The 13,751-nt window shown below is 41.2% G+C and overlaps 1 protein-coding gene across 14 annotated transcripts in view; it reads left to right on the forward strand.

Moving 5' to 3' along the window:
* Positions 1-13,751, forward strand: part of osbpl5 (oxysterol binding protein-like 5) — a 107,563-nt gene that overhangs the window by 90,187 nt on the left and 3,625 nt on the right. For 6 of the 14 annotated variants that reach the window (XM_090201181.1, XM_090201202.1, XM_090201190.1 and 3 more), the window contains 9 exons: positions 1,293-1,389; positions 1,564-1,662; positions 6,951-7,048; positions 11,128-11,217; positions 11,583-11,716; positions 11,815-11,994; positions 12,224-12,359; positions 12,608-12,890; positions 13,019-13,121. In XM_090201181.1, coding sequence (XP_090057307.1) covers positions 1,293-1,389; positions 1,564-1,662; positions 6,951-7,048; positions 11,128-11,217; positions 11,583-11,716; positions 11,815-11,994; positions 12,224-12,359; positions 12,608-12,890; positions 13,019-13,121 — 1,220 coding nt within the window. Of the gene's footprint in view, positions 1-1,292; positions 1,390-1,563; positions 1,663-6,950; positions 7,049-11,127; positions 11,218-11,582; positions 11,717-11,814; positions 11,995-12,223; positions 12,360-12,607; positions 13,122-13,751 lie in introns of those variants that run through there. The other 8 variants (XM_090201252.1, XM_090201268.1, XM_090201244.1 and 5 more) reach the window with 3 other exon arrangements.

Below are 13,751 nucleotides of genomic sequence, written 5' to 3' on the forward strand. Positions count from 1 at the left end.
CTGAACAACTATGGTGTTCATGGAAGGACACCACGAAGGAAACCACTGCTGTCTAAAAAAAAACATTGCGGCATGTCTCAGGTTTGCCCAAGACCACCAGGATGTTCCACAACGCTTCTGGGAAAATGTGCTGTGGACAGATGAGACAAAAGTTGAACTTTTTGGGAAAAATGCACAATGCTATGTGTGGAGGAAAAAGGGCACTGCACACAACACCAAAACCTCATCCTAACTGTGAAGCATGGTGGAGGGAGCATCATGGTTTGGGGCTGCCTCAGGGCCTGGACGCCTTGCAATCATTGAGGGAACAATGAATTCAAAAGTGTATCAAGACATTTTACAGGAGAATATCAGGGCAGCAGTTCATGACCTCAAGCTTAAGAGAGTTTGGGTGATGCGACAAGACAATGACCCAAAGCACACAAGTAAATCAACTAAAGAATGGTTGAAAAGAAAGATTTGTGTTTTGGAATGGCCGTCATAGTCCTGACCTTAACCCAATTGTGATGCTGTGGCATGTCCTGAAGAGGGCTGTGCAATCAAGACAACCCAGAAATATTGATGAACTGAAACAGATTTGTAGGGAGGAATGGTTCAAAATGTTGTGCAAGTTTTATACGCAGCTACAGGAAACGTTTGGTGGAGGTTGTTGCTGCTAACGGAGGATCTAGAAGTTACTAAATTCAAGGGTTGACTGACTTTTACCAGCCTGCACTGTGAATGATTACTCACCGTCTTCAATAAAAATGTGAAAACTGTTTGTGTGTTATTAGTTTAGTCAGATTGTGTTTGTCTATTATTGTGACTTAGATGAAGATCAGACCACATTTTATGAGCAATCAATGCAGAAATCCAGGTAATTCCAAAGGGTTCACAAACGTTTTCTTGCAACTGTAGCTTTCAGAAAAATATCTGTATTATCTGATTGGATGTGTCACATTTAAAACAAAATGTTGCAGAATTACTTTTTTATTGGATCAGTGTGTATGTCGAGAAATGTCAGTTCATTGGATCAGTGTGTGTGTGTGGGGGGGGCGAGAATGTTATTGTATTGGTCATTGAGTGTGTGCAGCGCAAGAACCCTCAGAGTTCGAACATAACTAGCCATTTTACTACTGCGGACTCGCTGCACGTGTAAAGTGAACAACAATAAGCGGTGCACATGTTTTAGATATTATTTTATACAAGTTGTGCGACCCCTTAAAATCCTCCAGCGGCCCCCATGGGGGTCGCGACTTCCCCAGTTGAGAATCACTGCCCTAAATAACACACTCCCTATCTTTCTATCTCAGATCTCCCACCACCCACCAATCTCTGCCTTCTACGTCTGCAACAAGAAGGACGGCTTCTATATCAGCGGCAGCATCTTGGCCAAGTCCAAGTTTTACGGTACGCTGGCTTATCTGCACACCACAATCTTTGTTCTTGTGTAGTCAATCTGTTATGTCGGGAATTACATTTTCTATCTACTTTATGCCTAAAGGTGTCTATGAAACAGATCTTTACAGCATGAACAGATCTGGGACCAGGTTGATCGGTGTAAATTCTAATGTCCTATTCCAGGTAACTCTCTGTCTGCCATACTGGATGGCAGGGCCAGATTGATGCTGCTGGGCAGGGATGAGGAGTACGTCATCACCATGCCTTACGCCCACTGTAAAGGTACTACTTTTTAAAAATCCATAAACGGTCTTTCTGGAATCTAAATATCTCTGGTTTTCTGAGCAACTCTAACATTGAATCCTTAATTGCTGCATCCATTTTTGGGCTTATGTATATTCATATCATTAATTAAAAAAAATACAAAAATTTACATGAGCTTAGTTCAACATTCGTACCCCATCAGAACCCAATACAAGTAAATCTAAACAAATACTGTATAGCAGGGGTGTCAAACAAATTTTGCCCGGGGGGGCTAATTCAGTCTACAACATTTCCTGTGCGTAAATATTTGCAAAGGATAGTCCTCTATTCATCGTTTTTGGAATTGTCAATACTCCCTGACTGTCTAGCTTTAAATTTCTGTGATTTATTAGCGAGCTGGACACATTCAAGAAACTATAAGACTGTAGGTCCGTTATCATTTCTACACAGTGTCGATTTGGTTTCAGTCATTTGAAAAATTCAGTGCATTCGGAAAGTATTCAGACCCCTTAACTTTTTCCACATTTTGTTATGTTACAGCCCTATTCAAAAATTGATGAAAACACATATTTTATTTAATCAATCTACACATAATAACCCATAATGAAAAAGCAAAAACGTTTTTTTTTATGGTTAGGTACATTGGAGCAAGGACAGTCCTTTTTTTGCAAATATGCACCGTAGGACACGCCAGATAAACTAGTAATATCATCAACCATGTGTAGTTAACTAGTGATTATGATTGATTGATTGTTTTTTATAAGATAAGTTTAATGCTAGCTAGCAACTTACCTTGGCTTCTTACTGCATTCACGTAACAGGCAGGCTCCTCGCAGAGTGCAATGTAATCAGGTTGTTAGAGCGTTGGACTAGGTTGCTGTAAGGTTGCAAGATTGAATCCCCGAGCTGAGGTAAAAATCTGTCGTTCTGCCACAGTTAACCCACCGTTCCTAGGCCATCATTGAAAATAAGAATGTGTTCTTAACTGACTTGCCTAGTTAAATAAAGATGAAATAAAGGTGTAAAAATGTTTTTGTCCAAATCGGTGTCCAAAAATACCGATTTCCGATTGTTAGGAAAACTTGAAATCGGCCCTTCCGATTAATCGGTCGACCTCCAGTCTGAATACTCTCTGAAGGCACTGTATATTGAGTTTTTTTTGCTCAAACCACCCGCAGGCCAGATTTGTGCCTACACAGACTGGCCTCAAAACATGGTTAAAACTATCATCTTGTTAGCATGGATGCTCAGTCCTTGCATCCATAGCTCTGTCTCTGAATTTGAGTGGCTACATTTCTCCATGCCCATCCTTCAAATTTTACCAGAACAGGCGGGTTGACCGCTTTGCTATTGTTTCAACAAGGATTGTAGTTTTAACACTAGAACTGCTGTGCCTCGATGGATTCCTCTTCAGGTCATTCTGACTGCAGCATTCTAACAGTGTAATTAATATAGTTCATATATGCTATTGTAAAAATAATTTGTGTTTATGAAGGCCTTGGGTGACATTAGAATATGATTTTTTTATTTTATTTCAATAACAGTAGCATTAGTTTGTTACTGTAGGCTATATATAAAAACTGAAAAACACATACGCCAACATTCGTTTTAAAAACAAAATATTAGTGGATGGCCTTTGTTACAACTATGAAACAGGAAGCATATGTGTTGGAATAAGGTAACAGCTGCTTTTTATAATGAAAAAATGTAAATACCCCAACCACCAAGACGTACGGTCAAATGATGAAAATATCATTATAAGCACCAAGTGGCCTTGCTAAATAGTGAATCTCAGCACAAAATAAATAATGGCATTATAATAAAAGTGTTTATTTGACAGCAGCCAAAATAGTTAATAATTGTCTGCTTATGCTTACATGGTGTGCGTTGTCACGCAATTACGTCAGTTGGATCTCATTTAGCTGTTATCCATTGTCCTAACAGTTGGCACAATTTTTTGTAAACTTTCACTTGCTTTGACTTGCTTTGTTTGGTTGTAGTGTGAAATAGTCCCCAGTTTTCTCTTTATTGTGTTCCTGTTGTCTTGTCATTCTTCAGCACCATTGTGGAATACAAAGGCTGTGCAGGTGTCTTATTTTTCGCAGATGGAGGGAGCTCCCGTCTCACTTTGTTCATGGTGCTGGCCAGACTTGTTTTCTTTGCAAGCAAATTGTTAGCCGATGAGAGGGAAGTTAAGAAAAAGTCCATGGTGACATTTCTCCCCTTGCCAACATAAGGTTCCATAAGTCCCATCACCACATTCTCCAACACTCTCTCACCTGCTGCCCAATATCGACATTTTACAAGATATTGAATTGTTCAGCAAGTACAATTACGCACGCTCCCACTGTGTAGCCTAATCAGAGTAGGCCAGAGTAGAATGATAAGACTGCTTTGATTCATACTGTTTTAAAGATTATAATTACAATCGATCAATGCAATAGAATGGCCCGCCATGTAATTCATTCACAATTGGTGATTACATAATTATACATTGCTCACGTCCCTTCACTCATCAACTTACCTTTTCTCCCCATTATACTTCATTTATTTAATCTGTTATGTGTGTGAAATTAGTTTAGGTTCCGTTTCGAGGGAATTATCTGGGTGATGATCAGCTGGGCACTGCATATTCCAGTGTCAGGAGAAGGAGACAAGGAGAAAGAGGGACAACTGGGGAAAACCATTCAAATAATGACATGCCCTCTTAAAACTGGTTATAACTCCAGTTCTGTTTGTAATATTAAGATTCTAACAACGACAGTGTGCTGTAAACTTATTTAGGAAAAGTCAATGACGGAGTGGGGCATTCATGAAAAAAATTGGCTGCTTTAGTGGTTCTAGGCTTGTCTTTTCTGATCTGCTTATTCCAGTGCCTGCGTAATGGTCTTTGTCGTACTTTCATAATACAGTTGAAGTCGGAAGTTTACATACTTAGGTTGGAGTAATTAAAACTAGTTTTTCAACCACTTCCTAAATTTCTTGTTAACAAACTATAGTTTTGGCAAGTCGGTTAGGACATCTACTTTGTGCATGACACAAGTACTTTTTCCAATAATTGTTTACATACAGATTATTTCCCTTATAATTCACTGTATCACAATTCCAGTGGGTCAGAAGGTGACATAAGCTAAGTTGACTGTGCCTTTAAACAGCTTGGAAAATTCCAGAAAAGGATGACATGGCTTCGGAAGCTTCTGATAGGCTAATTGACATAATTTGAGTCAATTGGAGGTGTACCTGTGGATGTATTTCAAGGCCTACCTTCAAACTCAGTGCCTCTTTGCTTGACATCATGGGGAAATCAAAATAAATCAGCCAAGACCACAGAAAAAAATTGTAGACCTCCACAAGTCTGTTTCAACCTTGGGAGCAATTTCCAAATGCCTGAAGGTACCACGTTCATCTGTACAAACAATAGTACGCAAGTTTAAACACCATGGGACCACGCAGCCGTCATACCGCTCAAGGAGGAGACGCGTTCTGTCTCCTAAAGATGAATGTGAATTTCTGGATTCTTTTTTCTCATTTTGTCTGTCATAGTTGAAGTGTACCTATGATGAAAATTACAGGCCTCTCTCATTTTTTTAAGTGGGAGAACTTGCACAATTGGTGGCTGACTAAATACTTTTTTGCCCCACTGTATATCGTGATGAGATCCTGAGGCCATTGTCGTGCCATTCATCCGCCGCCATCACCTCATGTTTCAGCATGATAATGCACGGCCCCACATCACAAGGATCTGTACACAATTTCTGGAAACTGAAAATGTCCTAGTTCTTCCATGGCCTGCATACTCAGACATGTCACCCATTGAGCATGTTTGGGATGCTCTGAATCGACGTGTTCAACAGCGTGTTCCAGTTCCCGCCAATGTTCAGCCACTTTGCACACCCATTGAAGAGGAATGGGACAACATTCCACAGGCCACAATCAACAGCCTGATCAACTCCATGCAAAGGAGATGTGTTGCGCTGCATGGTGCAAATGGTGGTACCAGATACTTGACTGGTTTTCTGATCCACTCCCATACCTTTTTTTTAAGGTATCTGTGACCAACAGATGCGTATCTGTATTCCCAGTCGTGAAATCCATTGGTTAGGGCCTAATGAATTTTTCAATTGACTGATTTCCTTATGAAGTGTAATTCAGTAAAATCTTTGAAATTGTTGTATGTTGCATTTAGATTTTTGTTCAGTGTATTAAATCATTATTTATTGAAGTTCTTGTCTCTTATCAGCATTGAAGCTTTGCTAGCTAGCTACAAGCCAGTGATTTGTTTAGCAAAGCAATGTCAAATTAATATATTTATTTGAATGAACACCTGGGTCAAAACATGAGAAAATAATGATCAGCCTGCTTGGATAGCAACTTAAGAATGCAAAAGTTGTGTGATGCGGGCCTGGAGGCAAGGGGAAATAATGGCAGTGAGTGGCCAGTGTGAGAGCTCACTCAAGTTGTTGGCAGCACCAGACCATGGACAGTTCTTCCCGTCGTGTGCCATCAACGGAAACGTCACTATATTAACATCACCAACTAGCTTTGTTAGCTTGGACTCGCCAACCATACTAGTTGTTGCCTATGTAGGCCTATTAGATATTTATTAAATCAATATTTATGGAAGTTCTTGTCTCATCATCATTAAATCTCTGCCAGCTAGATTCCAGTGATTTGTTTAGCATAGCAATGTCAAATTAATAGAATTAACAAATGACCAGCCCGCTTGACTTGCACATTCAGAATGCAAAAACAATTTTACTCGTTAAAATGTCAATGAGAACTTTTTTATTAATATTTATATAACTATGTTGGCAACCATTTACTAAAAGCAATATTGCTTGAGTACCCGGGGATTATCGTGTGATGACTCCCTCCGAAGGGCTGTTCCCGGGCCTCGGCTTTGCCTTGGGCCAAAGAACAGCCCTTAGTCAGGAGTTATAGCACAATAACCTTATTGCTTAAACACCCAGTCCCCTTATCTGATTATCAGCTGGGTCTGAAAAGATTCTCTTCCTCAATGTGCAGCGAATTCAAAATTGATGAAAAGCCTCAATTATCAAGCGTTTTTATTTTGCATAACCAAAATGCCTACTATTTAGATGGGTAATCGAGCATGGTAACCGAGCATGGTAACCGAGCATAGCCCATTTACTGACTGCTTACTTCTGTCTGAAGTGGCTTGCCTGTAGCTCCTGTATTTACACTGTTGTTCTGGCTCTGTTGCATTCACTGACCTTTTATATCGTTCATGATAGGAGTGTTTGTACGTGTGTGTGTGTAAATGTCGCTTCTTGTTTCTATATTAGGTATTCTGTATGGCACCATGACACTGGAGCTGGGAGGGAAGATCACTATTGAGTGTGAGAAAACCAAATATGTGGCAGAACTGGAGTTCAAGTTGAAGGTATGTGTGTGTGTTTGTGTGTGTACTTCCTAAGTTTGCATCTTTTCCATGTTGTACAGAAACATAAATACAAAATACATAGAAACATACTTTGGTGAAACAATGAAGCGCAATGAGAGGGAAAAGAACTAGAGGCAGACCCATATACAGTTGAAGTTGGAAGTTTACATACACTTAGGTTGGAGTCATTAAAACTCGTTTTTCAACCACTTCACAAACTTCTTGTTAACAAACTATTGTTTTGACAAGTCGGTTAGGACATCTACTTTGTGCATGACACAAGTAATTTTTCCAACAATTGTTTACAGACAGATTATTTCACTTATAATTCACTGTATCACAATTCCAGTGGGTCAGAAGTTTACATACAAAGTTGACTGTGCCTATAAACAGCTTGCAAAATTGCAGAAAATGATGTCATGGCTTTGGAAGCTTCTGATAGGATAATTAACATCATTTGAGTCAATTGGAGGTGGATGTATTTCAAGGGCTACCTTCAAACTCAGTGCCTCTTTGCTTGACATCATGGGGAAATCAAAAGAAATCTGCCAAGACCCCAGAAAAAAATATGTGGACCTCCACAAGTCTGGTTCATCCTTGGGAGCAATTTCCAAAAGCCTGAAGGTACCACGTTCATCTGTACAAACAATAGTACGCAAGTATATGGGACCACGCAGCTGTCATACCACTCAGGAAGGAGACGTATTCTGTCTGCTAGAGATTAACATACTTTGGTACGGAAAGTGCAAATCAATCCCAGAACAACAGCAAAGGACCTTGTGAAGATGTTGGAGGAAACCGGTACAAAAGTATCCTGATCCACAGTAAAACGAGTCCTATATCGACATAACCTGAAAGGCCGCTCAGCAAGGAAGAAGCCAATTCTCCAAAACTGCCATAAAAAAGCCAGACTACGGTTTGCAACTGCACATGGGGACAAAGATCATACTTTTTGTAGAAATGTCCTCTGGTCTGATGAAACAAAAATAGAACTGTTTGGCCATAATGACCATTGTTATGTTTGGAGGAAAAGGGGGAGGCTTGCTAGCCGAAGAACACCATCCCAACGGTGAAGCACGGGGCTGGCAGCATCATGTTGTGGTGGTGCTTTACTGCAGGAAGAACGGCAAATCATGGCATCATGACGTAGGAAATGAGGTAGAAAATGTGTGGATATATTGAAGCAACATCTCAAGACATCAGTCAGGAAGTTAAAGCTTGGTCGCAAATGGGTCTTCCAAATGTACAATGACCCCATGCATACTTCCAAAGTTGTGGCAAAATGGCACAACAAAGTCAAGGTATTGGAGTGGCCGTGACAAAGCCCTGACCTCAATCCTATAGAACATTTGTAGGCAGAACTGAAAAAGCATGTGCGAGCAAGGAGGCCTACAAACCTGACTCAGTTACACTAGCTCTGTCAGGAAGAATGGCCAATTTAAAGGCAATGCTACCAAATACTAATTGAGTGTAGATACTGTATGTAAACTTCTGACCCACTGGGAATGTGATGAAAGAAAATAAAGCTGAAATAAATAATTCTCTCTACTATTATTCTGACATTTCACATTCTTATGTAAAGTGGTGATCCTAACTGACCTAAAACGGGGAATTTTAAGATGGATTAAATGTCAGAAATTGTGAAAAACTGACTTGAAATGTATTTGGCTATGGTGTATGTAAACTTCTGACTTCAACTGTATCGTTTCACCGACTTAATAGGCTGATATTGTCCTTTTAACTATATATCGATGTCATCCGAAAATTCCACCGATAACCTTTGATTTTTTAAATATTGGTTATCTGAACACTTGTGGCCATGATGTCATTATGGTCACAATGTAAGAAATCACAATTTGAAATGTATTTCTTGGACAATTGCTCTTTTAGATAGCAATTTATGTGGAAAATTTTACTTTTTAATTTCCCCGCTGTAAAACAGTATATCAGCAGATAACGTTTTGTCCCCCAAAAAAATCGGAATCGGTATCAGACCCAAGAAAACCCAAAAGTAATTGTTTTATGAATTAAATTAACTAGCCATTGCATGAAAGCAAATAGAAAGACAAAACAGTAAAGGGGCAAGATAAAAACTGGGGTGACGGTCGGTTATTATAACTGAGTTTGTTGGGTTTCATCCAAAAGGTACTTTTTAAAATGTTTTATTATTTTTAAATGTTCCTTTAAAGGATGTGTAATATATATATATATATATACAGTGCCTTGCGAAAGTATTCGGCCCCCTTGAACTTTGCGACCTTTTGCCACATTTCAGGCTTCAAACATAAAGATATAAAACTGTATTTTTTTGTGAAGAATCAACAACAAGTGGGACACAATCATGAAGTGGAACGACATTTATTGGATATTTCTAACTTTTTTAACAAATCAAAAACTGAAAAATTGGGCGTGCAAAATTATTCAGCCCCTTTACTTTCAGTGCAGCAAACTCTCTCCAGAAGTTCAGTGAGGATCTCTGAATGATCCAATGTTGACCTAAATGACTAATGATGATAAATACAATCCACCTGTGTGTAATCAAGTCTCCGTATAAATGCACCTGCACTGTGATAGTCTCAGAGGTCCGTTAAAAGCGCAGAGAGCATCATGAAGAACAAGGAACACACCAGGCAGGTCCGAGATACTGTTGTGAAGAAGTTTAAAGCCGGATTTGGATACAAAAAGATTTGCCAAGCTTTAAACATCCCAAGGAGCACTGTGCAAGCGATAATATTGAAATGGAAGGAGTATCAGACCACTGCAAATCTACCAAGACCTGGCCGTCCCTCTAAACTTTCAGCTCATACAAGGAGAAGACTGATCAGAGATGCAGCCAAGAGGCCCATGATCACTCTGGATGAACTGCAGAGATCTACAGCTGAGGTGGGAGACTCTGTCCATAGGACAACAATCAGTCGTATATTGCACAAATCTGGCCTTTATGGAAGAGTGGCGAGAAGAAAGCCATTTCTTAAAGATATCCATAAAAAGTGTAGTTTAAAGTTTGCCACAAGCCACCTGGGAGACACACCAAACATGTGGAAGAAGGTGCTCTGGTCAGATGAAACCAAAATTGAACTTTTTGGCAACAATGCAAAACATAACGTTTGGCGTAAAAGCAACACAGCTCATCACTCTGAACACACCATCCCCACTGTCAAACATGGTGGTGGCAGCATCATGGTTTGGGCCTGCTTTTCTTCAGCAGGGACAGGGAAGATGGTTAAAATTTATGGGAAGATGGATGGAGCCAAATACAGGACCATTCTGGAAGAAAACCTGATGGAGTCTGCAAAAGACCTGAGACTGGGACGGAGATTTGTCTTCCAACAAGACAATGATCCAAAACATAAAGCAAAATCTACAATAGAATGGTTCAAAAATAAACATATCCAGGTGTTAGAATAGCCAAGTCAAAGTCCAGACCTGAATCCAATCGAGAATCTGTGGAAAGAACTGAAAACTGCTGTTTACAAATGCTCTCCATCCAACCTCACTGAGCTCGAGCTGTTTTGCAAGGAGGAATGGGAAAAAATTTCAGTCTCTCGATGTGCAAAACTGATAGAGACATACCCCAAGCGACTTACAGCTGTAATCGCAGCAAAAGGTGGCGCTACAAAGTATTAACTTAAGGGGGCTGAATAATTTTGCACGCCCAATTTTTCAGTTTTTGATTTGTTAAAAAAGTTTGAAATATCCAGTAAATGTCGTTCCACTTCATGATTGTGTCCCACTTGTTGTTGATTCTTCACAAAAAAATACAGTTTTATATCTTTATGTTTGAAGCCTGAAATGTGGCAAAAGGTCGCAAAGTTCAAGGGGGCCGAATACTTTCGCAAGGCACTGTATATGTGTATATATATATATATAAAATGACCCGGTAGGATTCGATCCATGCATGGAGACAATGCTGCTTGTAAAGGCAATCAGATGAAATCTCGGTCTAACTGTGACACATGGCACTATATCATTACATGCGGTAGATTCAGATCAAGTTGGCTCATAAGGTCTAGGATCAGGGTTGTTCTGTTCTTGCTCTAGTCACCTGTAGGGGACGGTCTTCTCTCTCTGTATTGTAGCCCTTCCTGGGAGGCTCCAGCAGTGTGAACGTGATCTCGGGGAAGATTCAGCAGGGAGACGAGCTGCTGGCCACTGTGGACGGACACTGGGTAAGAGTACATGCATGTATCTCCCTCTCTCTCCCCTCCTTCACCCTCTCTCACTCTCTCTTATGTGCATGTGCTATCACAATATCCCTCTCTTTCTTTCTCTCTCTCTCACACACACACACACATACACTATATCCCCATCTCTTCCCTGTTTGTTATTGAAAGTGTCTGTGTGTTGTTGTCAGGAATGAAATGTGTTTCTCCAGGAGGGGAGGTCAGTAAGAGGTGTTCTGATATGACGTGTTGATATATATATGGATGGATGGATGGATGGATGGATGGACGGACAACATACAATAGCATTGGCAATGTACAAAAATAACGTGTGTGTGTGTGTGTGTGTGTGTGTGTGTGTGTGTGATCAGGATGGTGAGGTGTTCCTACAGGAGAAGTCAGGGCAGCAGGAGCACCTGTGGAACCCTACTCCAGAGGTCCGCAGCACCAGACTGAAGAGGCAGGTGGTACAGCTGGACCAGCAAGGGCAGTTTGAGTCGGAGAGGTAAGGACACACACACCACAGTGTTCTGTCTGCAGGCTTTTACATACATTGGATGGAAGCTTTCCTAAGACCTTTGTCTGTGTATGTGTGCCTTGCAGGCTGTGGCAGCATGTGACCAGTGCTATAGTGGACCGTGACCAGAACCAGGCAACCCAGGAGAAGTTCGTACTGGAGGAGGCTCAGAGGAATCAGGCCAAAGACCGTGGAGACCAACCTTGGCGCCCCAGACTCTTCAACCTGGACTCTGTCACCAACGAATGGACATACACACACATAGAGTATGGACACAGCACACCACCAAGTGGTCATACACACACAGATAGAGTGCGTACACACACACCAAATGGCATTACAAATATAACAGGACTAATATAGACATTGCATCCACACTGGCACACAAACCCCAGAATACATTTCCCCACCTGAAGATCTGGTATGTATGTGAACTTTCCCTCCCTCCCTCCCTCCCTCCCTCCCTCCCTCCCTCCCTCCCTCCCTCCTCTCCAGCACACGGCCGTGGGACCCTGAGCGCTGTCTGGTGCAGTTTGAGAAGCACGGGGTGATCCAGACCAAGGAGAAATCACAGAGACGACATAAAGGACTGGCGTACAGCCGCGCCTCAGCCTGGGCTAGCCAGCAGAAGGTAAGCGAGAGAGACACACAGATGTTCCCTCTTTCCATCTTGGTTTCTTTGCCAAACTGACTAGTTCTAACCATAGCATTTCAATTAGACTGGACACTCAACGCAGTCTTCTGGTGTTTGTGGACCAGTTACCATATTGGTTATACCATTTACAATAGTCTGGCTTCAATGTGTAGTTTTGTGAAAATTGGACATTACGTGTGTGTGTGTGTGTGTGGGGGGGGCGTGGTCGTGCCCGTGTTTCTCAGGCCCAGGTGAATGGGAAACACAGGAAAGGCAGCAGCCAGCCGTCTAGCTGCAGCCAGAACACTGAGAGCAGCAGCACTACACCAGAACCTACACACGAGTCCTCTGATAATGAAGGTAAGACGCACACATTCACCACGTCAGAACCTACACACGAGTCCTCTGATAATGAAGGTAAGACGCACACGTTCACCACGTCAGAACCTACACACGAGTCCTCTGATAATGAAGGTAAGACGCACACGTTCACGTCAGAACCTACATACGAGTCCTCTGATAATGAAGGTAAGTCAAAAACATACACTTGCTCACATGCACACATGTACATACACACACAACCCATGATGCCCATACATATCCTCAGACTATCAGTAAACCAAACATAGATTTTCTCTCCCTTGTCACATTACTAGGGTACCTGAGCCAGTGTACACGGTGCAACAAGGAAGTGAAGGACATTGCCCTCATAGAGGCCTCCATCGCATCCATACAGAAGACACAGCAAGACATCCAGAGGTAAGAGAGCACACACATTTTTTAAACATAAAATATCATTTAGCAGACACTCTTATCCAGAGGGACTTACAGGAACAATTAGGGTAAAGTGCCTTGCTCAAGGGAAAGAATTCAGACCCCTTGACTTTTGACATTTTGTTACGTTACAGCCTTAATCTGAAATGGGTTAAATAAAAAAAATCAGATTCAGCAATCTACACAATACCCCATAAGGACCGAACGAAAACAGATTTTTAGAAAATGTTTGCAAATAAAAACAGTAATACCTTATCTGCATAAGTATTCAGACCCTTTACTATGAGACTCGAAATTGATCTTAGGCGCATCCTGTTTCCATTGATCATCCTTGATGTTTCTACAACTTGATTGGAGTCCACCTGTGGTAAATTCAATTGATTGGACATGATTTGGAAGGGCACACACCTGTCTATATAAGGTCCCACAGTTGACAGTGCATGTCAGAGCAAAACCAAGCCATGAGGTCAAAGGAACTGTCCGTAGAGCTCCGAGACAGGATTGTGTCGAGGCACAGATCTGGGGAAGGGTACCAAAACATTCCTGCAGCATTGAAGGTCCCTAAGAACACAGTGGCCTCCATCATTCTTAAATGGAAGAAGTTTGGAAACGCCA

The sequence above is a fragment of the Oncorhynchus mykiss genome, chromosome 2 (genome assembly GCF_057628025.1).
Source record: "Oncorhynchus mykiss isolate SJ-2025 chromosome 2, ASM5762802v1, whole genome shotgun sequence".
NCBI lineage: Eukaryota > Metazoa > Chordata > Actinopteri > Salmoniformes > Salmonidae > Oncorhynchus > Oncorhynchus mykiss.